At 51.9% G+C, this 23794-nt stretch overlaps 4 protein-coding genes across 7 annotated transcripts; 2 read left to right on the forward strand and 2 right to left on the reverse strand.

Moving 5' to 3' along the window:
• Window positions 1-457: 457 nt before the first annotated feature.
• On the reverse strand, window positions 458-8526 carry LOC119106999 (two pore potassium channel protein sup-9-like). Its single transcript, XM_037230347.1, has 9 exons — window positions 8440-8526; window positions 7294-7436; window positions 6672-6827; window positions 6114-6289; window positions 5267-5434; window positions 4060-4178; window positions 3024-3112; window positions 2588-2703; window positions 458-644 (listed from the first exon to the last, which is right to left on the reverse strand). Exons 2-9 carry the CDS (start codon window positions 7421-7423, stop codon window positions 567-569), a joined length of 1032 nt encoding a protein of 343 aa, XP_037086242.1. The 5' UTR covers window positions 7424-7436; window positions 8440-8526; the 3' UTR covers window positions 458-566.
• A 1304-nt stretch (window positions 8527-9830) lies between these two features.
• LOC119105661 (putative small nuclear ribonucleoprotein Sm D2) lies at window positions 9831-11523 on the forward strand. Of its 2 annotated transcripts, XM_037229135.1 has the most exons (3): window positions 9831-10065; window positions 10616-10865; window positions 11317-11523. In XM_037229135.1, the coding sequence occupies exons 1-3, from the start codon at window positions 10061-10063 to the stop codon at window positions 11419-11421; spliced, it is 360 nt and encodes a 119-aa protein (XP_037085030.1). In that variant the 5' UTR covers window positions 9831-10060; the 3' UTR covers window positions 11422-11523. The 2 variants fall into 2 exon arrangements, with proteins under 2 accessions (XP_037085030.1, XP_037085022.1); XM_037229127.1 differs by lacking the exon at window positions 9831-10065 and having other exon boundaries at window positions 10605-10865.
• A 765-nt stretch (window positions 11524-12288) lies between these two features.
• On the reverse strand, window positions 12289-19013 carry LOC119105272 (proteasome subunit alpha type-6). 3 transcript variants are annotated; one of them, XM_037228742.1, is made up of 8 exons: window positions 18939-19012; window positions 16420-16514; window positions 14999-15093; window positions 14489-14587; window positions 13996-14134; window positions 13212-13390; window positions 12768-12862; window positions 12289-12406 (listed from the first exon to the last, which is right to left on the reverse strand). In XM_037228742.1, the coding sequence occupies exons 2-8, from the start codon at window positions 16493-16495 to the stop codon at window positions 12349-12351; spliced, it is 741 nt and encodes a 246-aa protein (XP_037084637.1). In that variant the 5' UTR covers window positions 16496-16514; window positions 18939-19012; the 3' UTR covers window positions 12289-12348. The 3 variants fall into 3 exon arrangements, with proteins under 3 accessions (XP_037084637.1, XP_037084644.1, XP_037084649.1); XM_037228749.1 differs by having other exon boundaries at window positions 12349-12406; window positions 18943-19013; XM_037228754.1 differs by lacking the exon at window positions 18939-19012 and adding an exon at window positions 18891-18909 and having other exon boundaries at window positions 12349-12406.
• Window positions 19014-19307: 294 nt separating this feature from the next.
• Window positions 19308-23556, forward strand: LOC119112226 (ubiquitin-like domain-containing CTD phosphatase 1). Its single transcript, XM_037236324.1, has 2 exons — window positions 19308-19393; window positions 20877-23556. Exon 2 carries the CDS (start codon window positions 20960-20962, stop codon window positions 21947-21949), a length of 990 nt encoding a protein of 329 aa, XP_037092219.1. The 5' UTR covers window positions 19308-19393; window positions 20877-20959; the 3' UTR covers window positions 21950-23556.
• The last annotated feature ends 238 nt before the right edge of the window (window positions 23557-23794 follow it).

The following is a 23794-nucleotide window of genomic DNA, read 5'->3' on the forward strand; positions in this document are numbered from 1 at the left end:
GTTGGCTACCTACGACAGCAAAAGAGTGTAGCAGCGCTGTCGAAGCAGGCGACATGGCACAGCGTAGCGCCGCAACTCTGCACGGAGCCCCTCTCCCATGGAACGGCCGAAGACGTCCTCGGGAGTCTCCAGGTCGAACTGCTGGTCTACACGGAGCCCCTCTCCATGGAATGGCCGAAGACGTCCTCGGGAGTTCCAAGTCGAACCGCTCGTCTGCACGGAGGCCCTCTTCAGGGAGCAGCCGAAGACGTCCTCGGTGGTCTCCAGGTCGAACCGCTCGTCTACACGGAGGCCTTCTTCAGGGAGCGGCCGAAGACGTCCTCGGGGGTCTCCAGGTCGAACCGCTCGTCTACACGGAGGCCCTCTTCAGGGAGCGGCCGAAGACGTCCCTCGGGGGTCTCCAGGTCGAACCGCTCGTCTACACGGAGGCCTTCTTCAGGGAGCGGCCGAAAGACGTCCTCGGGGGTCTCCAGGTCGAACCGCTCGTCTACACGGAGGCCCTCTTCAGGGAGCGGCCGAAGACGTCCTCGGGGGTCTCCAGGTCGAACCGCTCGTCGTCGCGTGTCTCAGTGATGTGGGCCGGCTCCCCCGGCACCGCGTCCAGCAGGTGGGAGATACGGGACGGGCGGCGCGTGGTGCCGTACCTGCCGGGTCAGCCGAGCTCAGCCTAGGTCAGAGGTCACAGGCCAGCTGAGGTCGCTGGTCACAGATCAGCCAGCGAACATACACCGGGTAGACGTGGCGGTCGGAGTTAGGCTGCATGCAGGGTAGTAACTTTTGGGGATTATTTATGCGTTTGGGTGCTGCCAGAATCAAATTTGGACAGCAGCAGTTTTTTTAAACTGTCGTACCTAGTATAAGACTTGGCGTGCAGGTTATTCCATGCCCAAATGGACCGCAGAAATGCATATCAAATGCTCAGTAAGCCGCTTTGGAAGCGAAACACACAGCTATTTCCGTGTTGCGTTTTGTGTGCTATTTTCGTGCACTTGTAATATAAAAATGTCCTCATCTTCCCTGCGACCTTCGTCTTGGTCGCGCACATCTGTATCCCAAACCCTGAGCTGTTCCGCGGTACGTAGCTGCTGTGCGGAACAGACCGAGTCTGGCCCCTCCCAGCTGACCTGTCGGACTGAGTGCGTCGTGAGCCCGGCCATGACCCCCTCTGCACAGCGGTTACGTATTGTGACCAGCGCAAGATATCTGGTTCCGCTGTGGCAGCCAAAGCGGGGGCCGCTGAAAAGGGAAGCTCCTTTCCAAGCTTACGGTAATAATGCGTGGAAGGAAAACAGTGGAAAAGTTCCTCCCTGTCCGATAAACGTCCTTCAGTGGTGCATACACGATTCCGGGGGCCTCGTCCTGAGGCTCTCCTACCTACCCCTCCCTCCTGAAGGGTGTCTCAGATCACACTTGCAGGGACACACAGACGTTTGGGAGACAAAGGTCACGTTCTGAGCCCTCTAACTTGGCCGTTCCTCCCGGATAGTTTCTCGAGTAGCAGGCGCAGGAGTACGCAGACGGGTGGGAGACAACTCTTACCTGTCCTCCCTCCCGGAGAGTGTCTCGGGTAGCACGTGCAGGAGCACACGGACGTGTGGGAGACAACTGTTACCTGCCCCTCCCTCCGGAGAACGTCTCGGGTAGCACGTGCAGGAGCATACGGACGGGTGGGAGACAACTCTTACCTGTCCCTCCCTCCCGAAGAGTGTCTCGGGTAGCACGTGCAGGAGCACGCGGACGGGTGGGAGACAACTCTTACCTGTCCCTCCCTCCCGGAGAGTGTCTCGGGTAGCACGTGCAGGAGCATACGGACAGGTGGGAGACAACTCTTACCTGTCCCTCCCTCCGGAAGATGTCTCGGGTAGCACGTGCAGGAGCATACGGACGTGGGGGAGACAACTCTTACCTGTCCCTCCCTCCCGGAGAGTGTCTCGGTTAGCACGTGCAGGAGCACGCGGACGGGTGGGAGACAACTCTTACCTGTCCCTCCCTCCCCGGAGAGGTGTCTCGGGTAGCACGTGCAAGAGCACACGGACGTGTGGGAGAACAACTGTGTCGACCCTGTCCCTCCCTCCCGGAGAGTGTCTCGGGTAGCACGTGCAGGAGCATACGGACGGGTGGGAGACAACTCTTACCTGTCCCTCCATCTCGGAGAATGTCTCGGGTAGCACGTGCAGGAGCACACGGACGTGTGGGAGACAACTTTCACCTGTCCCTCCCTCCTGGAGAGTGTCTCGGTGGGACGTGCAAGAGCACGCGGACGGGTGGGAGACAATTCTTACCTGTCCCTCCCTCTCGGAGAGTGTCTCGGGTAGCACGTGGCAGGAGCATAGCGGAACGGGGTGGGGAGACAACTCTTACCTGTCCCTCCCTCCCGAAGAGTGTCTCGGGTAGCACGTGCAGGAGCACGCGGACGGGTGGGAGACAACTCTTACCTGTTCCCTCCCTCCCGGAGAGTGTCTCGGGTAGGCACGTGCAGGAGCATACGGACAGGTGGGAGACAACTCTTACCCTGTCCCTCCCTCCGGAAGATGTCTCGGGTACCACGTGCAGGAGCATACGGAACGGGTGGGGAGACAACTCTTACCTGTCCCTCCCTCCCGGAGAGTGTCTCGGGTAGCACGTGGCAGGAGCATACGGACGTGTGGGAGACGAAGCTCATGGTCTCCGGTGTCTGGTGCGACATCTGGGCGATCATGTTGCCTGGCAACACGAAAACCAGTTGTTACAGCGGTCGAACTCGGCATCCTTAAAAAAGACGTGTTACTCGCGTCGTTCCGGACACGGAGACCGCGTGATTCTAACTCGGAGACCGCATCGTTCGGACTCGGAGACCGCGTCGTTTCGGACTCGGAGATCATTTCGAGGCGTCCCTTCATCAGGGCAAACGCTACTCCCCATCCAATATCCGGTCGACACAATCACGGACAATGCCACCAGCGGCGGCCAGTCACGTGTCGACGCCGCGTCTCCGAAGAGCGACGTCCGCCGCTCGGCTGCAGTCGACCGCCCGGACCACTCACCGTTGATGATGAGCGACTCTCCATCCAGCGACAGGAAGGAGGAGGCCGGCTGCATGTCCCCGTCCACCTGCTTCACGTCCTCGGTGTTCCTGGAAGAGCGACGGCGTGACTGGGACAGAGCCGGCGGGGCCGAGCCTCGACCGGGACAGAACGCGAGCCGCCACAGTCTGCTGGGCCCGCAGTTTTGGGTTTTCCCAGGACAGGTGAGACCATCCTATTGGCCTGCTTCACAAGCCGGCCACGCCCATGACAGATTACTGCTAGATTACAGATGACGGTGGGAGATTACAGATTACGGTGGGAGATTACAGATTACGGTGGGAGATTACAGATTGCGATGGGAGATTACAGATTACGGTGGGAGATTACAGATTACGGTGGGAGATGGGAACAAAAATGACGTTTTATGGAGTACAGCATGAAGAGTGGCATGGCGGCGACATTCGCAGCCAGCCGGACTAACGCCACTTCGCACCAGTTCAGCACTATTCAGGTCGCTTACAAACGCTGACACGAATGGTCAGCATTGCCGCCGTCCCATTCATTTGCCAGTTGGTTTCCATCATACTGCAACGTACAAACTGCTTCGGAGTTTTGTGACCGAGGTTTTTCAGCATTCCAATAGATAAACATTTTGTTGCAACACAACCAATACGAACACATCAGACAGCACCTACTTTTTCCCCTCCATATCCATGAGGTATAAATCGTATGACCATTAGTTTTTTCAAATGCTTTCAAGGGTGTGTCCCACGCCTGGGGCATATTTCAAAAACGTACTCTAGTGAAACCTGAGGACTAGCTGGTCTAATGATAGCACTGGGAGGTGCCGCTGCAACACCGTCGAGACACGATTAGCATGCCAATTGCAATGATTTTCGAGTCAAACTTATACTCTCAACGCTTTGTAACAGCACTGCGCTCCTTATCGCACAAATATGCAGCACTGCCTCTGTCCCCGTCGGCGTAAACGGCTACGGGTCCATGACGGGGCCCTACAGAGTGCTTCAACGCCTGGGGCGGCCGTGCGGCTTACATTGTCATGAAGCGGAGCACCAGTAGGTTCATGCTGGCGGCGAGCACAGCCAGGCCGAACAGGATGAAAATGAGCGCCATCGCCACGTAGCCCGGCTTCTCGGAAAGCGCGTGGTCCTTCTGCGCTCAGGTCAGACGGTCAAGGTCAGACAGTCAGGGGACAGGCGTCCGAACTCGGACGGCCAAGGTCAGACGGTCAAGATCAGACGGTCAAGGTCAAGCGGTCAAGGGACGGGCGCCCAAACTCAGACGGCCGAGGTCAGACGGTCAAGATCAGACGGTCAGGAGACAGGCATCCGCACTCAGACGGCCAAGGTCAGACGGTCAAGATCAGACGGTCAAGGTCAGACGGTCAGGGGACAGGCACCTGAACTCAGACGGCCAAGGTCAGACGGTCAAGATCAGACGGTCAAGGTCAGACGGTCAGGGGACGGGCACCCGAACTCAGACGGCCAAGGTCAGACGGTCAAGATCAGACGGTCAAGGTCAGACGGTCAGGGGACAGGCGCCCGAACTCAGACGGCCAAGGTCAGGCGGTCAAGAGCAGACGGTCAAGGTCAGACGGTCAAGGGACGGGCGCCCGAACTCAGACGGCCAAGGTCAGACGGTCAATATCAAACGGCCAAGGTCAGACGGTCAGGGGACAGGCACCCGAACTCGGACGGCCAAGGTCAGACGGTTAAGGTCAGGCGGTCAAGGTGGTCAGATGGGCAAATAAAAACGCGTAGCAGCCAGGCCGCTGAGTGTAAGTGTCGTTGGCTCAGATTTAAGTGTAACTGATTGTCGGTGGTTTAAATTTAGAAAGGTCGAGGTCAGGCGGTTCTAGGAAAATGCAACGTGCCAGATGTTTAAGGGTGAGGCGGGGAAAGATCAGTTGTACCCAAGTCCCGTATGTGTGTTTTGATCTATTTGCGCGCAAATACTGTAAACACCAACGCCTCTACATTTTCATATATACTATTGTTGCCTCTTACTATGCTTTGCCTAAGGAGATCATGCAGGACCTACCCTCCCCCCAGAACAATAATAACAAAATACAATGGCCAACAAGTTGGTGGCCGTTTCGACATTGCCCACAACAACGAACACCGGGGAAAGCAGGGTCAACATCACCAGGAGCTTGCTTTTCACCACCATCTCGCTACAACTAACGCTACCTGCATACGCCATCCCCCAGGCCCAGACACCAAGCAGATTTGTCTTCCCACCTGCAGCGCAACGTAGTCTCCGAAGCCGATGGTGGTGAGCGTGATGAAGCAGTAGTAGAAGGACTCGAAGTAGCTCCACCTCTCGTAGTGCGAGAACATGGCCGCCCCAGACGTAGTAATAATGGTAGAGAGAAAGAAGGTGGCCACCATCAGGTCAATCTCAGATATCTGCGGGCGACAGAGGAAAGCTGAGAAAGAAGGTGGCCACCATCAGGTCAATCTCAGATATCTGCGGCCGACAGATCAAAGCCGTTGTGAAGACCGTCCCCTGAGCCGTCTTGAAGCCATGTAATGGGGGAAATGCTCAGATATCTGCGGGCGACAGATCAAAGCCGTTGTGAAGACCGTCCCCTGAGCCGTCTTGAAGCCATGTAATGGGGGAGGAAATGCTCAGATATCTGCGGGCCGACAGATCAAAGCCGTTGTGAAGACCGTCCCCTGAGCCGTCTTGAAGCCATGTAATGGGGGAAATGCTCAGATATCTGCGGGCGACAGATCAAAGCCGTTGTGAAGACTGTCCCCTGAGCCGTCTTGAAGCCATGTAATGGGGGAAATGAAGACGGGCAGCCTCGACCATCATGATGCGTTGCAAACGTGGAATTGCGTTACGACACATGCATACATAATTTCCGACAATATGCTGCATAAGCGACGCATACGTTGAATACAGCAAACGCCCTCGCCACACCGCTAGAACTATTGCATCGCGAACATAGTTCTGTATTGCAATGTGTGAGCTAGTTTGAATACCTGTCAAGGGCTCTTAATGCGCTTGCACGGAATGTTTCATTTACTGAGAGACCTCCTATTATCTGGAATCAACAAGCAAAAACAACATATGCGCTACCTCGGGATTTTTTCGCCGGAATAGAATTTTCAGCTTCTTGATGATGATGGACGCTCCCTTGTTGAGTCTCTCGCCGATGTGCTGGAACATGACGAGGCCCATGGGGATGCCGATGATGGCGTACAGGATGACAAACGCCTTCCCGCCAACTGTGGCCGGCGTGCTGTGCCCGTACCCTGTCGGTATCGCCAGGGATGTTAGACTTTTCACGAGCTGGTCACCATCGTTACAGTGAGTCGGCATACTCAACGAGTAACGCGTAGTGGGGAAATCCTAGGGCTGGGTCAATCTAGTGTCTGGCATTCAGGTCGTTGTTTTACGACTGTACTGCTCGCGGGCTTTTCTGAAGGTCAAAGAATAGCCGCAGAGAGATTCATTTTAACAGACACACATATGCCAACACGCATTATTCCTTATTGAATCCGCATTTGTGCATCGTTTGAAGGATGCCATGAGCACCAGTAACGCGGATCCAGAAGTCAGACCGCAAACCAACGCACGCAGCGCTGCGTGAATATAAAGAGCAATCCACGCACCAACGAGCGGAACGAGACCGACCTATCATGACCAACACCACCGTTGCGAAGTAGAACGCCCCGATGAACTTCCACTGGGGTCCCGCTTTGTGAGGCTCCATCTTGATAATGGTCGTCTCCAGCACTCTGTAGTCTTCGTCAGTGATGCCATATCTGCGCTTCATGTTCTCCTCCATGTCTGAAAAGGCAGGGCAGTGTAAAGCAGCTTGCGGTTGCCACGGATGGTTATTTTCTGTGTTACTATCTGCAGTAAGCTCCTCTTGCTCGTGAAACTACGGCTGTAGGCACGTGAGGTTGATATCGACAATGTGAACAACATTGAAAGTTCACCATTGGCCTGTAGACGGCTTTTGTTATAAATATAACTGAGGACATTTGATCGCAAGTTTTGCATATGACTGCTCTGCATGCATAATAACATGACGTAGATATCGATGGTGATGTGACAATAACCGATCTGATCACTCTGCGACCGATACCACGTGCAGCTGAGACACGAATCTATTGTGCAGTGCGAGCAGCCATGGATGTAAGGCAGTCGCAGCCATGGCGCTGGCCCTATTAGGCACAGCAAGTGCCCAAGTGCGCGGACGCGTGACACATTCCTCCAGTGTTTGGCGCCGCAGCTGAGCTTGTGAGCTCACCCCCGAGCACGTGCTGGTGCTTCTCGTCCATCTCCGACTCGAGCGCGTCGAATACCGCAGCTCCGATCAGCAGGAAGGTGAAGGTGAACACCACCAGCGAGAGGGTTCTCACGTTCTGATGGCTCCTCATGGTGACCTCACATCTGGAGGTGCAGACCACGTGGAGGTTACTCTTCACCTTCACCACCTTCACCATCGTCGTCAGTTAGTCCTCGGGCCCCGTGATGTGGTGGGCCCTTCGTGACCCCATGACCGTGGGTCACCTCAGACCACGTGGGGGTTAAACACTACTATGGAGGCGGTCCTCGGGGTCTGATGACTTCTCGTGATCATTGTGAGCCGGCATTGGCTGGGCACAGCCTCCTCATCGTGATTTCACATCAGTGGTGTACATTCTGACTTACGAAAGTGAGACTCAAGCACCACTAGGAGGATGATTCTGACGCTGTACGGTCTCTGCCTTCGTTATTAGGTTAGAGGTGAGTGCATTGTCTTCCTCTATGACGCATTTATTCGCTGCTTTTGCTGAGGTTTAGGAAATATTGTTTACTACAGCGAACTATTGGGAGGCCGCGACAAACAGCTAGAGCGGGGGGGGGGGGCAGAGTTCCCACAAACAGAACAAATTCGCGCGTTGCGGCACAAACCTCTTTCTCAACTGGACCACGCGGTGCAAGTCAAACTAGCCAGAGAGAATACGAGTGCGATGTGGCACAGCACACTTCTTTCAAACATGAACACATCAGGGTTTTCTCACATGGTTTAAACTTAAAAGCTCCGGTAGCAGACAAGGACCGCACACAAAATTTGATCTCTGCTCTTGGGGTCTGTTCGACCTGCACCAGCATGTTTCCTTTTTATCGAGAAGGGCGTGATAGGTGTTGGTGGCGCTGGCTTTCTGGACAAATAAAAATGCATGGTTTTAACCTTTAAGCATACGCGTTATGCCTGATAAGTCGCCCCAAAACATTGCCTCAGCTCTGATGGTATACACACGACCAAATTTCCTGCATAGCCGACAACGTTCTGCATTTGCATAGCACTCATTCATCACAAAAACGCTTTCCAAGCCCTTCCAACAGTACATCACCCCATCCTGGTGAGCTCCCACACCTCTCACCAGACCGCTAGCCGTCGGCGCCTCACCTGGGCCGGCTGGGATGAACTCGTCGCCAGCGTCGCTGTGCCCCCCGCGCTGCGTGTGGCTGGCAGCACCTGGGCCGTGTCGACGCCGTCGCCCGTCACGCAGCCGCCGGCGACATCGATCGACGGCCGTCGGAGCCGACGGGCACGCGCCGGCGCCGACGCGGAGCACGAACCGCCCACGGGCCGGGCAGAAGGGGCAGGGCGGGGCGATGCCGCGCGCCAGGAGGGGGGGGGGGGGGATCTGCGGTCCTCTGGTCACGGCGCGGCCAGAGGGCTTTCTGGCGATGCCTCTTGGATTTTATAGCGACTAGAGCATGTGGGTGGACAATTGTCGTTTATAATTCGGCAGGCATCGCCTTACTGACGGCGAGATGCCACGCAAGCAGTTCGTTTGCACACATTTTGTAGGCGTCCTGATGTCGTGCGGTTTGACGATTCTTGAAATCTGCGCATTAGTCACCACTTGAGCAATTCTTAAATATTCCGAGCCATGTTGAGTGCCCATTTACGCACATAGTCCCTTGCGATATGTCCATAAGTCAATCCTTTCACCATAGGCATCGTTACGGTTTCAATGCAACGCACAGCGGTTGTATCTGACAAAAGTTTTTCACGAATTGGTGGGGATCACAGGACTCAAGACGTACAAAAGGAATAACTACGATACAGTGGCCCTATTTAGCAGGAGGTACGATCAAGGTACCTTACACCAGTGCATGACCCAGAATGCCAAGACACGGCGGACTACTCGGGACATTTGATTGGCCGAAACACCTACGAAACTATGCTTTCTGGTTTATGGTCTGCAACAATAACAGAACAGCGTCGAATCTGTGAACACGAACGCATTTGATATGCCGCCCCATAAAAACCCACGATAAATTCGATTTCATTCTCTCCCTGCCATGCGCCATAGCATCATCTCTCGTGAGACAGCCCCGGTTAAGTTTATTGTTTGTTGATTGGAGTTTTAGGGCGCGTCGACTACTGTGGTCATTTTGCGCCCATAACAACTAAATGACTACCTACGGCGGTAAATGACTAAAAAACATATATTATTCAGAAATGAAAGCGGATGGGTTGAGTTGAGTTTAAGGAAATGAGTAAGTGAAAGAGGCAGTGGAATGACGCACCTGCAGCTTTGGGGCCTCGCACAACAGTCAGGATTTTCTCGTAATTTGGCAGCCATTCTCGATCTGGAAGCAAATGTACGAATCGACGCATGCCGTGATGTTTGCCGCAGATTTGGTTTAGAGCAAGTCGATCTTTGTTTTTTATTCTCTCCGTAGGTGACGCTAGTGTGCGCAAGCGCATGGATGTTTCATCGTGGCGATGCTACCGCCTCTCGCGGTGGCTTTCGAAACTTTGTACAATACTATGCTTGGTAACCGCATCATACCGGTAACGTTTTGAACAAGCTTTGAGAAGTGTATGCTCTGGCGCGAAGGATTGGTATCATCCCGTGGAGGGGGAAGTTTCAATTTTGTCTCTTGTTTCCGCGTGAAGGTTTTAGCTTGCTGTGCACTTAACTGTGTCGAAGAATCCAGGCTGCTTCTACGCCCGTCTTTGAGGCTGTTCGAAGTGCTGCATATTAATTGAACGTCAAGTTCCTCCCGCAACAATGACGTAAGTTGCTGTTACTTTCCAATGGGTTTTCCGTTGTTTTAGCTAGATCAGATCAGTTTGGTGTTATAGAAAGGTTAGTTGTATTTTTTAAGTGGTGACCAGTTCACAACAAATCTGTATGTTGACTGAGATGTCTGTACAATGTCTGTGTATTGAACTTCATGCTTCTGTGCTCCAAATGAGGGCTAGACCAAATCACTCAGAATTATTGGGCGATTTTTGTGTGGAGAAATCTTTGGAGTATCTCTCCAGCCTGCAACCTGTTATGCGCTGACATTGGTGGTGACCGTGCCAAACATTAAATGTTCAGATTTAAAGAGTACACATGGTGAAGTAGCGGTCATGATTTTGCTCTGAAAAAAACATTTAGGGTAACATGCTTATCCAGAATAAAATGTGCACTGGCTACAATGACACTTAGGGATGAAATGTGTAATAGGCTTTCTACTGTGCCAGCATTCACAGCAGTATGGATAAACCCTTAAAACACTTTGTATATATCCAGGTCAGCATAGGACTATCAACATGTAACCCACCCTATGTCTTACAGTGCACCAAAGCCCAGGTCAGAGATGAACCCTGAGGAGCTGGCCAAGATGGAAGAGGAAGAGTTCAACACAGGCCCATTGTCTGTGCTGACCCAGTCAGTTAAGAACAACACCCAGGTACTCATCAATTGTCGCAACAACAAGAAACTGCTGGCCCGTGTCAAAGCCTTTGATCGGCACTGCAACATGGTCCTGGAGAATGTGAAAGAGATGTGGACGGAGCTGCCAAAAACGGGCAAAGGCAAGAAAAAGGTAAGCAGACAACCTTTCTCCATGCAGTGCTAGGTACATGGACATGCAGAAAGGCATGTTATACTTACTGAAAATGCTTGGTGACATAGTTTCAAAGAAGTGTAAGCCGATTGATAGAATGTATATATATATATATATATATATATATATATAAGATGATATACAATATTAATAGATATGAGAAGATAGATAAGATGATAAATAAGATGAGAAGTGATGGGTAGACTGATTTTGATGACATTTCTAGTCATTGACGCAGAAATCTTGTCGACTTTAATGGCCGCACTGGACCCAGATGCATTGTACACATTGTGATATTTCATGGCGTCGGGATCCACAGTCCTGGTTTGCCCTTCGTCCCTCGCCGCAGGTTCAGCCTACATCATTAGTCGTGCCTCGTGCGAGGGCCTGGTACAGGTCCGTGCAGTGTCTGACCCCGCTCCTTCCTCAGGCCAAGCCGGTGAACAAGGACCGGTACATTTCGAAGCTGTTCTTGCGCGGCGACTCGGTGATTCTGGTGCTGCGCAACCCGCTGGCCACAGCGCAGGGCAAATAGCGACTGGCCAGCCGACTGACCCATCCCTCTCACGGCAGGAGCTGCCCGCATCGCCATCGCAGTGTATCGCCTCGCGTTTGTATCAATACATGTCCGACTGACTGGAGACTTTGTGAGGTTGACGAGGCAACGGGTTGTGTCGCTGTTCGGACTGTTGGGAGGGGCGCTGTCCGGCAGTCTCGCATAGACGTGAATGAGCTCCACAATGTCCGGCACTAGGTGTCGGCGCTAAGTAAGTTGTTCATCGGAGAGGCTACCAGAACTGCATTCACGCTCTGATTTGCGGCTGCTGATTCATTGTACGCCGGCGGATCTGGTCTGTGGCGACCGCCATTATTCTTGGCTTGCGTAATACGCAGCTCGGATGCACCCCCATCCCCCCTCGGGGTAGCCAACGCTCCAACCTAACAGCCCAAGCAGTTTGCCTACAATGTGGACTTAAACGCGACTATCCAGCCAAAGTGAACCACAAAGAAAAGTACTGGAAATATCCAGGCACCGATCCAGTGCAGGCACCGATCCAGTGCACGGGCGAGAGTGCGCCGAATTAACGCAATTGTGTCGCGAACGAAATCGCCCCAGCCCACATCTGTGCTCAGCTCCGTAACAGGAGGCGCCGCGCCATCGCGCTGCGCCGTCGCCTAGCCTCCGGCTCGAGGTAACCGCCTTCAGTTGGCGAGTACAGAGCGTCGCTCCACGCCACACGGTAGGCCCGCCCAGCCCTGGAACACCACCGCAGTCTGCCAGCGGCGTCCACCACGATGTGCTCGCGCTCTAGCGGTCTGGCGTCCGTGTTTCCAGCTCGGCCTACCTCCACGTCGGCCCCGCCACCTCCCCACCTCCTCACGCACACAGCACAGACGCGCGGCCAGAACAGAACAGTGTATTGAGGTGAGACGAGCGCGGCGCGGTCGGCAGTCAGCCCGCTCAGTCGTTCTGGGCGATGGTCGTCAGGTGCGCGTCGATCTCTGCCTCCGTCAGCGTCCTGCGGATCAACGACGCACGCTGTCAGCCGCGCAGCCACACCCCCACCCACCCATCCCCAACGGCAACCGGTGGGGGTGTTAAGCGCGGCGCGTAACAGGGGGCACGTGTGCCATTTGTGGCCTGCACATTGACTGCAATATGCTTTTGAATGAATTCTGAGTTTGTTGTTCAGTTGGTTGTGTCAGTTAAATTATTCACCTGGTTTTGGAAAACGGGTTTGTGCTTCCAGCAATGGCGTTTGTCATACCGTACCATCCACAGCACCAGCACTGCGAGCATGTGAAGAGACGGAACTCGTTTCGTCCCCAGTCTCCGGCGGTGCGCTGGGAGCCGCCGCTCGGCGCGCGCCACACTCTCACCTGAACTCGGGCTGATCTTTGGAGACGACGGCCACCTCGATCTCCGTGGGCTTGAAGTCGGCCGACAGCACGGACGAGAGCGCCGTGATAGCCAGCTGCGGCACCGGACATCACCGTCAGTGGTGTCCTAACCCAACCCAACCACAACCAGACAGTGCACCGACGACAGAGCTGACAATGTGCGCTTCCCTGCACATACCACTGTGAACGCTTCGAACCTGGCACGTTTAGCAGCGTTAAAACGCATTCCAAGCACGTCTCGTGACCAGAGCATGGCGCCAGTTTGCAGCGATTACCTCACATAACTTGATTGCTAAAAACCAATGAACAATGTTGAGCGTCAGGAATGGTGAGCAATACATTTTTACACCTTGCGTCCAACCACGGACCGCCACGCTGGCAACGTAAACCTCAAAGGTGAGCCCGGCGGCCCGAGCTGCTTACATGAATGGCCTCTGTGTGGTCGAAGTCCGTCTTCTTCTTGAGCTTCTTCTCGAGGAAGGCGTTGGCCTCGGTCTGCTTGACGCCGACACTGCAGGCGCGGAAGCCGCAGAAGTAGCCGGCCGGGTCCGCCTTGTACACGCACGGTCCCAGCTCGTCGTCGTAGGCGATCAGGGTCATGCCTGCCACACGCGGCACCGGCGGGCGGTCAGACGGCGCAGTGCAGCGTCACACACAGGTCAGCTGCGGCAGCAGACCAACTGGAGACCCATGGTAGGCGCCGCGTGACGTCAGTCAGGATTCAGCTTGGGCCGAGCTGAACAGCGCGATGGCTTGCTCTGCACTAATTCGGATGGGCCAAGATTGATTTGTGTCGATGCATCTGCACTGAGAAATCAGTTGTACCAGTCGACGCCTTCTGTTCGATGAGGCAGCTGGCTCCTCGCAACCCTCCAGTCCGTGCCCGCACCAGCCGGCCCAGTCATCCGACAAGTCAGCCGGCTGCCTCACTGAGCTACAACCGGAGCAGCTCAGTCAGCTTCACAGCCTCATCACTGAATCGCCGTCACCAGCCGCGGCGGCAGTGACCGGCGGCGACCGACAGTGACTGGCGGTGACCGCCAGTGACCGGCGGTGACCGGCGGTGACCGCCAGTGACCGGCGGCGACCGCCAGTGACCGGCGGTGACCGACAGTGACCGACGGTGACCGACAGTGACCGGCGGTGACCGACAGTGACGGGCGGTGACCGAGCGGCCGGCGGCGCCCGGCCCGGGAGCGGCACTCACAGCAGCCCAGCGGGCGTAGCTCGGCGTTCTGTGTGTACACCTGCGATATGTCGGCCATGCGCTTGCAGAGCATGTCCACGGGGATGTCGTGGCCGTACTTGTAGCGCCAGTTGGCCGCCTCGATGCGCGCCCGCTGCACCTGTCCAACAGCGCGCCCGCACGGTGACGCACCAGCGATACCTCGGGGGTGGGGACAGTCGGGGGAGGGGCAGACGCACGATACAGGCTTACAGAGCCGTAGGCCGTACGATCGAAGAGAAGCACGCGCTGGTTCGAATGTGGTAAGAACTGATCGCGCTACTGAAATAAAGGAGCTTGAATGGAAACCACGCATTCCAGCTAAGAACATCCATGGATGCAAAAAGGAACCTGAGCAAGTAAAGCTACTAACTTATCAGAAACGACGGTGAGCGCAATAGCCACACACGTTCAGTATCGTTCAAAATTAACCTCTGTGCACGCTATATTAAACGAGCAGCAGAAGCATACATACCATGGCCCTTGAGTCGGCTGTCATTCCGGTCATCACACAGCCGACATGCTTGGTAATCTTGAACATGTGCGTGATGGTAGAGGCATCGAACAGCTTGTCCTAAGGCAGCAGGATGCCCTCGTTTGCACCCGGACACATTTATACTAAACAACAGTACTCCATACAAACGTTTAAACGTCAGTACAGCCCTCCCCCGCGGGGAACGCTCGTAACAATACTGACCTCAGCAGCTCAGCAGCAAATAGTGGACACCCAGCGTGCCGCCAACATCATCGGAACGCTCACAAGGGGTTACAACGCGACTGCAAGCGTTCGTATATCGTGTACATCGTGGAATCACTCGACATTTGAGAAGGCGTTCAGGTGGCAGCTTTAGTGTGCAGCCATCAGCGCATAGTGTAATCACTTCTTTGCCGCAAGGTCGCAGCAAAATTAATCATATCATCTATCCAACACACGAAAAACGCAATGATACCGAGCTATGGCACGAGGTAACGGCCTTCCATTTACCGGGACCTTCTTCTGTGTGACAGCAACGGCGGTGTCTTCTCCCTTGAGGGCTATGGAAGTGAGGCCTCCCTGGTTGACAGCCTTGAAGGCATACTCTGAAAAGATGGTGAACGTCATGATGCAATCACGACCTCCCACAGCACTACACACTACATGTTATAGTACTATCACATCCCATGATCATCGTCATTAAACACGCCCTGGTGGCTTGGTGGAAGACAGGCAGCCAAGGAAATGATGGCTGATCATTTACCCTTGACACGCCTTATCTGGTGTGGAATTAGTTAGGCTAGGTAGTTGGAAGTGAGTGTGATCATGCAGATGATAATGGAACCTCAGCAAATGGAGCTGGACGTCTTTTTCACAAGTACATTATTGAACGCCATCCAAGCCAACACTACGGTTGCATGCCACGAAATCGTCCACGTGGGAACAAGTTGCATTTCAGACCACTGTGATCAGCCTGTCGGAAAGCCACATGTTGAATGGTAATTGTTCACAGGGAGCTGCGCTACCCGTCTGCGCCACTTTCTTGGTACAGATTGCCCCGTGTGACGTCAGCGTGGTGTATTCTAGCCCAGCATCCGAAATCGCGACACTGGCCGACTCCAGGTCGGTACCTGGCGTATTCATCGATCAAACACTGTTGGCAACGACAGGTGCTTTGTGGACAGCACTTTCGCCTGCGCGGTGCCGTCGGCTTCGCGTTTTGGTATCCTCTGATTGCCGAGACGCGACGTCAATGGCTCATGACTCCCCAAAAGCGGCAAACTCGCGGTATGTTTTCAAGCGAGAATCGAATGTTGTGCACAATGATTCCCACTTATGCCAGTAATACCGCCCCCATTCTTTACTCCATCAAGTGGCCTTGTCCCATGTGTCTGCAACCTCGGGTCCTAGAGATCCGAAACTAGTGTTGCAGTAACACCATAATTTTTTGCTTTTAAGCAGGAAATTTTACCATTTGATGCGAAGTTAAGTGAAAGGTAAGACTTTGTTCACACTGCAAGTGTGCAGAAAAATCCCACCTAATCAAATGGCTTTCATCACAATATTTCAACTGAATATGGCACAAAAGTATTTTTCATCATGCCTGACATGTCACAGACCTTCAATCAGTGGTTGCTGGGATGTAAGGTCCCAAACCCCCATCACCTGGGTTGGGCTAGGCTACTTAAGTACAAAGTTTTTCACCCCTCAAGTACGACCTTTTTGCCTTGGGGCTTGTGTGGCTCACAATAAAGATCACAGCAAAACTGGTTAATACAATGAAAGTAGCACTGCCATCCCAGGTGGAAGCCAGGATCGTGGCAGATGGTAGACAAGTTGGACTAGAAACCCCATATCCAACTTGTCACCTTACCTTACTGTTACCTTAGTACAGTACTGTTATTTGCCCATTAGGAAAGAATGGCACTCACCTACTTGGTAGAGCCTACCCTCAGGAGAAAATATAGTGATGTGGCGATCAAATCCTGCGCTGCTTCCGCGAGACATGCTTCCTTATCCACAGAGCCTGAAAAATGTCCCAAGTGATGTGAATTGGCACTCATGGAAACAGATTGAAATGCCTTAAAAGATGGCACACTACAAATGTAATATATAAGCTGACATGACTTGGATAAACTGCATTAGCAAACATTGCATAAGCAAAACACTACATAAACAAACATACCCATTCACCCCCACCATTAGCCCATAAGCAAAACAAGAACTGCTTGTCTCACAGAATATGACCAATGGAGCATTCATTAAACTGGTGGCTGAATTCACATGATGTCAGTGATAATGAGGATCTGTATGCAGTTCTGAAGGCTACAATTGATGCACTACACACCAAAGCATACAGATGCTGAGATAATTCTCAACCACGCAAAATCTATGTCAGACAGAGCCATTTCACAAAGGGGAATGGTGGCGGTGTACATGAGTACTCAATATTACATTAGATGTATACTGCTGATATGACTACTCTGTCAACCAAAACATTAGTTCATCAGAAAACAGCAAAATTGTGCAATTTTTGTTTAATATGACAGAACTATTAAGACATAAGGACATTACGATACCTGGCTCACAAGGGCCACAAGAGCCTATTAAGGTTGGCCTCCCTTAGGTTCCATACACATCCTCAGAACTAATCACCTGATCAACATGCATAAATTTTGTTGTAAATGAGTTCTTTAGACCAATAGAGTTTATCCAAACACTTTTTGAACATTTCTAGAAATGGACTTCATACAACATCAATTGTCAGCCCATTATAATCATGCACCACTCTTTGACTAAATGACATCTGCCTGTTCATAGCTTGATCCCTGCCATTTGCTAAATTAAACTTGTTTTCCTCCATTTCTCAGCCTAACTTCCAGTTCTACATGTCAATCTGCAGTGTCTATCCCATTCATAATTTTGTGTGCCTCTATCAGATTCCCTCTAAGTCAGTGACACTTCAGAGATCAGAAATCCAAGGCCCTAAGCCTATCCTTATATATTATGTTACCAATTCCATCCATCATCCCACTTGCTTCTTGCTGTACCCTTGCCAATCTATCTATATATTTTGGAAACAGGGCAATTATGATCTTACACCAACAACATTTTATGCATTGGCTTAACAATACTGATGCACCAAGATCATGGAGCACCTAATGTTACTGGTCACTGATGTTGTAACAAAGAGGTCAAATGTACTTCCTATTTATTGTGTAAGCATTTGGACCAGATATCTTAATACAATGAGGGTGCAATTCTTACCCTGTGTTCTTATCCCAAAATCCCAAACTACACATGCAGTGGGGACTGGGGTGCCAAACCCCTTCCCTGTATATTTATAGTCCCCCATAATATCCCCAGATTTAATTCCAGAACTTCTGTTGCCACATTCATGCATGAAAAGGTGACCAGGAGTGCCTCCTCTACCTTATCAGACCATGCTTTACTTCAGTGTAATTGATTCAAAGGTGGGAATTGCTTTATTAAGCTGTTCAACATACTTTCAGCTGGTGTTTAATTTTCCACAAGTGCTTTGGTTCAATGTGCACATTCCCTACCTGCATTAAAAAAAACATCCTGACAACATCCACATACAGCAGCACATACACCAGTTGCTAATATAATTGACAACATCCACATACAGCAGCACACACACCAGTTGCTAATGTAATCATTCTGCAACATTGTGAAGAAAGCACCATTGTGTTTAAAATGAATAACAGCATTAGCATTGTTAACATAATTATGGGTTCTATTCAAGGTCATGATATCAAACTAGGCCTCGTAGGCCAGAGTACACAAAATAAATGTGACACAAAACACATCTGGCACAGCAGTGGCACACAGTAACGATTTTAATGCACATATATTCCAATTAAAGTGCTCAAAATCTGGGACAGTCAGCACCAGCACAGCACATAGACATCACAGGTGCCAATATATCAAGGTGATGTATCAATGTATAGTATGTATGTAAGCTATCAATGCAATGTATCAATGTTGGGTCACTGGGATAACATAAGGCAAAACACTCCCTAAATATTTTTCAACCAGAAGTACATGAAAATTTAGTGCAATGTGGCTTGCCCTGAGGTTGGAACACACAAATGTGTGATTCAACACATGTGTCATATAGGCATTCAGCTCAGCTTATGTTTTTGCAGACTAGTTCAGCAGCACTAACACAAAATACACTCTGAGATTCTTATGTAGATTTAAACACAATGAATGTTCCCACGTGTATCATGCCAAGAAATCATCTGTGTAAAGGCCAAATATATCACATTTCAATTGACAGTGATGAGAAACATTCCTGCACCCAACATGCAAGCTCTCCGCACATTACGTCTCCTCTGTGGTGAGGACGAGTGGTTTAAAAAAAGGAATCGACACTTGCCAAGCGTATACAACCCTAGCCAACCTCCTTCCCCGCCGTTTCAGTTACCTACAAAGATCAGAGATGAAAATGCCGGCGCACACACCCAGTCACATCTAGTACAGTTTACAGCAAGGTTTACAGGCCACCTGCGCCACAATGACTGAGCAAAACTCTACGAAGGAAATTTTCCGATTGCTGCCATGTTCAGATTATGTCCCGAAAAGTCCAAATAGCAATCATCTCTTATCGATTGTTTCCCTAAAGCTGTTTAAAAATTGGAGCTTTTTATGCAATTAAAAAATAAATAGTGCCATTCAAAGTTTTTTCAAAAAACTTTTATTATTCATTCTATATTGTTAGGCACGGCATGAAATAATTTTCAGATTTGGAGACAATAACTGCTTTCGTATGTGGCTCACTAAAGACGCGCATTGACGCCGGCGCATTTAGTTAAATAAGGCTATTCTAGTTATAAGCGGTTGAACGTATATTGTCTGCGCTCTGGTAACATACATTGGCAGGTGGGCATGAGTAGATTTAGAACAGATTTTGCGCTTGCCCGCTTCTGAGTTGATACGCAAATTGCTGCCGCATACCATCTTGGGTATATGGACTGTGAGTCATACGTCACACACATTTTGTGTTTTGTGTTTGTGTCGCCTCGCTTGTTTGACATACCAGCTGTATAGTAACCCACCAGTCAGGCTTGACTGATATTAAGGGGCGTCAAACGGTAACAAAAGTATATGCATGATCTCATATACAGTACATAAAATGCTCCCATACTGTATTGATATTTTCATTTGCTGTTAAGCTTCTGGATGTGTTTCCCACAATGCCAGTCTACAAAAATCCTTATGGTGGATGATTATGAAACATCTGTTTAATGAATGTTGTGCTTGTATGCACCAAGCTTAAAACATGTCAAACACAAATTTTAAAATTATGTTGCATGATTTTTTTGTTGAGTGTGTTTGCCTGAAATTGCCTTTGCAACAACAAAGCTCACAGAAACTTTGTCTGATTGCCCTGAAATTGATCATGATGGTGCTGCAAGCTGTTAATTGCTTATTGCGTGGATTTATAGTGCACATGCCCCAGAATTTTCCCATGATGTTGCTGCAACACAGGACATTATTACTATAACATGTATATTAGCAGTCTAGCCGAAATCAAACACTTATTTCTTGGAGCTTCTTCCCTTTTATTGTGTTTAAATGAAATCCTGCACAGTTGCATAATCCTTTGCAAAAGTTTATGGGGTGAACATGATAATTTGGCCTCCCAGATAGGCACCTTTCTCTCAGCATTGCTGGCATAGCCTGACAAAGCATAGATGGCGAAAGCTTGTGGATCTTATCAATAACTTTTAGCACCTAGTAAGTATAAGCTTCTTCCTGAAATTTTGTACCTGCTGTGCATTGTACAACATACATATATAATATGCAATATGCACACTTTCAAGAGCATTTGGTGCCCAGGAGTTTGAAACTTAAGCTAAAAATAAAAGCACTCATCTTAGCATAATGGTCTATAAGTATGAAGACTCTCTGGACCTTGCCCTGTTTTTTCATAAGATTCAAAATTTGTATGCTGCATCTAAACAATGTATATATATATATATATATATATATATATATATATATATATATAAGGCTATACATATCTATTTTGCATGTTGTTTGAATAGATGGTGGTGCTTGCATTACCACTTTGTTCAAACAGCTAAATATATGTAGAGATTGCACCATGGTGGAAAGCAATGATTTGGTATCACAGAATCAGGCTATACTCAGCATTTCCAGCTGAAAATGTTCATGTGATTTTCTTGACCCTACTTAGTCATATGGACATGTATTCAGCAGCAGTGCTTTGCATAGTATGTATATGTTTTGAGTAAAATGTTCATTTTAAAGGTCACATTTTGCATAATGATAATATCTGCAATTATGCCTGCTTATTGTTGATATCATCATTTGCAATGTTAATGCCATTTCATTGCAGCTGGATTCTGAAAGCCACATCACAGCCACTGCAGCACCTGCCCACTCCATCATTGATCACTGCATACACCACCCACCAGCGCCATGTCGGGGGAGGCGGCCGTCGAGGACGAGGGCACCGTCCAGCTGACGGTTAAGTGGAGTGGCCAGGAGCTGGACGTGCGCCTGCTGGCCACCGACACCGTGGCCGACCTGCGCGACGCGCTCTGTCTGCGCACGCGTGTGCTGCCGGCGCGCCAGAAGCTGCTGAACCTGAAGCTGGGCGGGCGGCCGGCGCCCGACTCGGCCGAGCTGGGCGCGCTGGGGCTGCGGCCGGGCGCGCGCATCATGATGATGGGCAGCCCGGAGGAGGCCATTGCCGCCGCCAACGAGGTGCCCGAGGAGGCGGCCGGCGTGCTGGACGACTTCTTCGAGGAGGAGGGCGGCGAGGTGCCCATCCACCTGCGGCCCGAGTACGTGGCCAAGGTGGAGAGGCGCGTGCGCGACTACAAAGTGGAGGTGAAGAACCCGCTGCGGGAGGGCAAGCGGCTGCTGGTGCTGGACATTGACTACACGCTGTTCGATCACCGCAGCGTGGCGGACAGCGGCAGCCAGCTGATGCGACCGTACCTGCACGAGTTCCTGACGTCGGCCTACCGCGACTACGACATTGTCATCTGGTCGGCCACCTCCATGCGGTGGATTGATGAGAAGATGCGGCTGCTGGGCGTCAGCGCGCACCCCGACTACAAGATCGCCTTCCACCTGGACAACTTGGCCATGATCACGGTGCATTCGGAGCACTACGGAGTGACCGAGTGCAAGCCGCTGGCTGTGATCTGGGGTAAGTTTCCGGACACGTCGGCGGCCAACACCATCATGTTCGACGACGTGCGTCACAACTTCCTGATGAACCGGCAGAGCGGGCTGCGCATCCGGCCGTTCCGGCAGGCGCACCAGAACCGCGACAAGGACGTGGAGCTGCTGCTGCTGGCGCGCTACCTGCGCTCGATCGCGCGGCTCGAGGACTTCGGCGCGCTCCGGCACCGCGACTGGGAGCGCTACCTCGAGAGGCACCCGCCACCCGAGGACTGACGAGCGCGCGCCTAGAGGCGAGGCGGCTTGCGCTGGCGCAAGGCGCGCAGCCTCCGCACCGCTGAGCGGGCGTACTGGGTTGAGTGGGAAGTTCACGTGTGTGCGTTCACACCTGCTGCTCGCCTCTGTGCGACTGACGGGGTTGGGACGGAAGGCGAGCGGCACTTTTGTGGCGAGATGTACGCCCTGCGTCTGTGCGGCGGACCGCGGCGTGAAGACAGGTCAGATGGAACCTCACGCGGTCGAGGAGAAACTTTGCCTGCGAGATTTTCTCCTCCCGGAAAAGCGTGCGTATAGTTTCTGTGCTTTAAAATGCTTCAATCCTTGCGCGACATGTGCAGTATCAACGTCTACGCCGCAGCTGGCGACGTTATATAGATGTGGTGCTGGCGATCGGAATGGCTACCAAAAAAACATTGGAAAATTGGATGGTGACACGTGCTGTCATGTGATTTTTCATCAGTTTCCATTTGTTCCTAAATTGAAATGCCGGCCTGACTTTTGGAAAGATAGCGATCCGAAATAATTATATGGCGGATGCGTGCGTTATAGAGTCTCAGTATGCCCAACGGCTGTCTGAACATGTCTGTTCTAATGCTCATCATTCTGTGATTTCGGTGTGCATCGCTTCAGTCACGCACATACGTGCCTGGGATGTGAACATGTCCGCACTGCGCTCTCACTCGAACTCGTCACGTGCCCTGTGTCGTAAATGACATCACGTGACCTACAATCGGACGACCGTCTCGCACGCTACACTATGGTACTTCCAGCTCGCTTGTCGCCCGCGCTCTGCTGCTGCGCCGTCAGGATGTCAGTGGTGGCAGCCGGCTGTGGAGGCGGCGGAGGTGGCCAGCCGCGCACGCGCAGCACGGCTGGGCGCCTGTCAGCACGCCGTGACCTGGCGCGTGCGCGCCGCGGGCCCTGTCCGGCACGGACTCGCGTAGGCCTGGAGCGTGCGTGGCCTGGGCCCTGTCCGGCACGGACGCGCGTGGACCTGGAGCGTGCGCGACGCGGGCCCTGTCCGGCACGGACGCGCGTGGACCTGGAGCCGATCAGGGGCCTCGCGATTCATGCACAACGAGCTGGTAATGTACAGTGTATTGCACTTGCTTTGGTCTGTGTCGCGTGTCTGTGAAGATGCGCACAGCACCTGCAGGTCTGGTGGTTAGACAAGTGGTGGTTGGTGACCTTCATACAGCGGTGGACCTCAGTCGGTTGTGCCCGGGTGTGCATGGTTGGTTGGTTGGCAGCCGGATATCGATCAGGCGGCCGTGGTCGCCATGGTTCTGTGGTCTAGTTGCGCGGTGCCGTCGATGGACAGAGTTATAAAACGGAAGTACATCTTGACGCTAGCTGCATGATGCTAGAATCGCTTTCTCGGGCGTTTTTTTTTTTTGCTTTTGGCTATCAGAGCGGCATTGGGGAGAACGCAGATGGTACCGGACCATTTCATTGTGTTGACCGACATGTGGTTTCGCTACATGTTTTAAGCCCGCTTCAGCTCGCTGTTCGGTCGGAAACGCGCATTCATTTACCGCATGTTATACTGCTGCGCATTATGTTTTTGTACATACGTTTCCAGATTCGACGCGCACGATGCTTTTACAATGGTGCTCATGTTGTAATACAAAGCGTCAGAAATCTGTTCGTGGGCGGGTAAGACCAGACCAATCCAATTAAGACCAGACCAGACCAGATCAGACCCAATGGGGCTGCTAGATCGTCCCTTCGCTCGTGGCAAAAATACACCCTCTCAACGTGTCTCGCGCGCCCGAGCAGGCTCTGGCACGGCACACATACAATGATGGAAGTAAAATACATGTCGACGGCGCGGTTGATCGC

This window comes from Pollicipes pollicipes, unplaced genomic scaffold (genome assembly GCF_011947565.3).
Source record: "Pollicipes pollicipes isolate AB1234 unplaced genomic scaffold, Ppol_2.1 Scaffold_2555;HRSCAF=2994_pilon_pilon_pilon, whole genome shotgun sequence".
Classification (NCBI taxonomy): domain Eukaryota; kingdom Metazoa; phylum Arthropoda; class Thecostraca; order Pollicipedomorpha; family Pollicipedidae; genus Pollicipes; species Pollicipes pollicipes.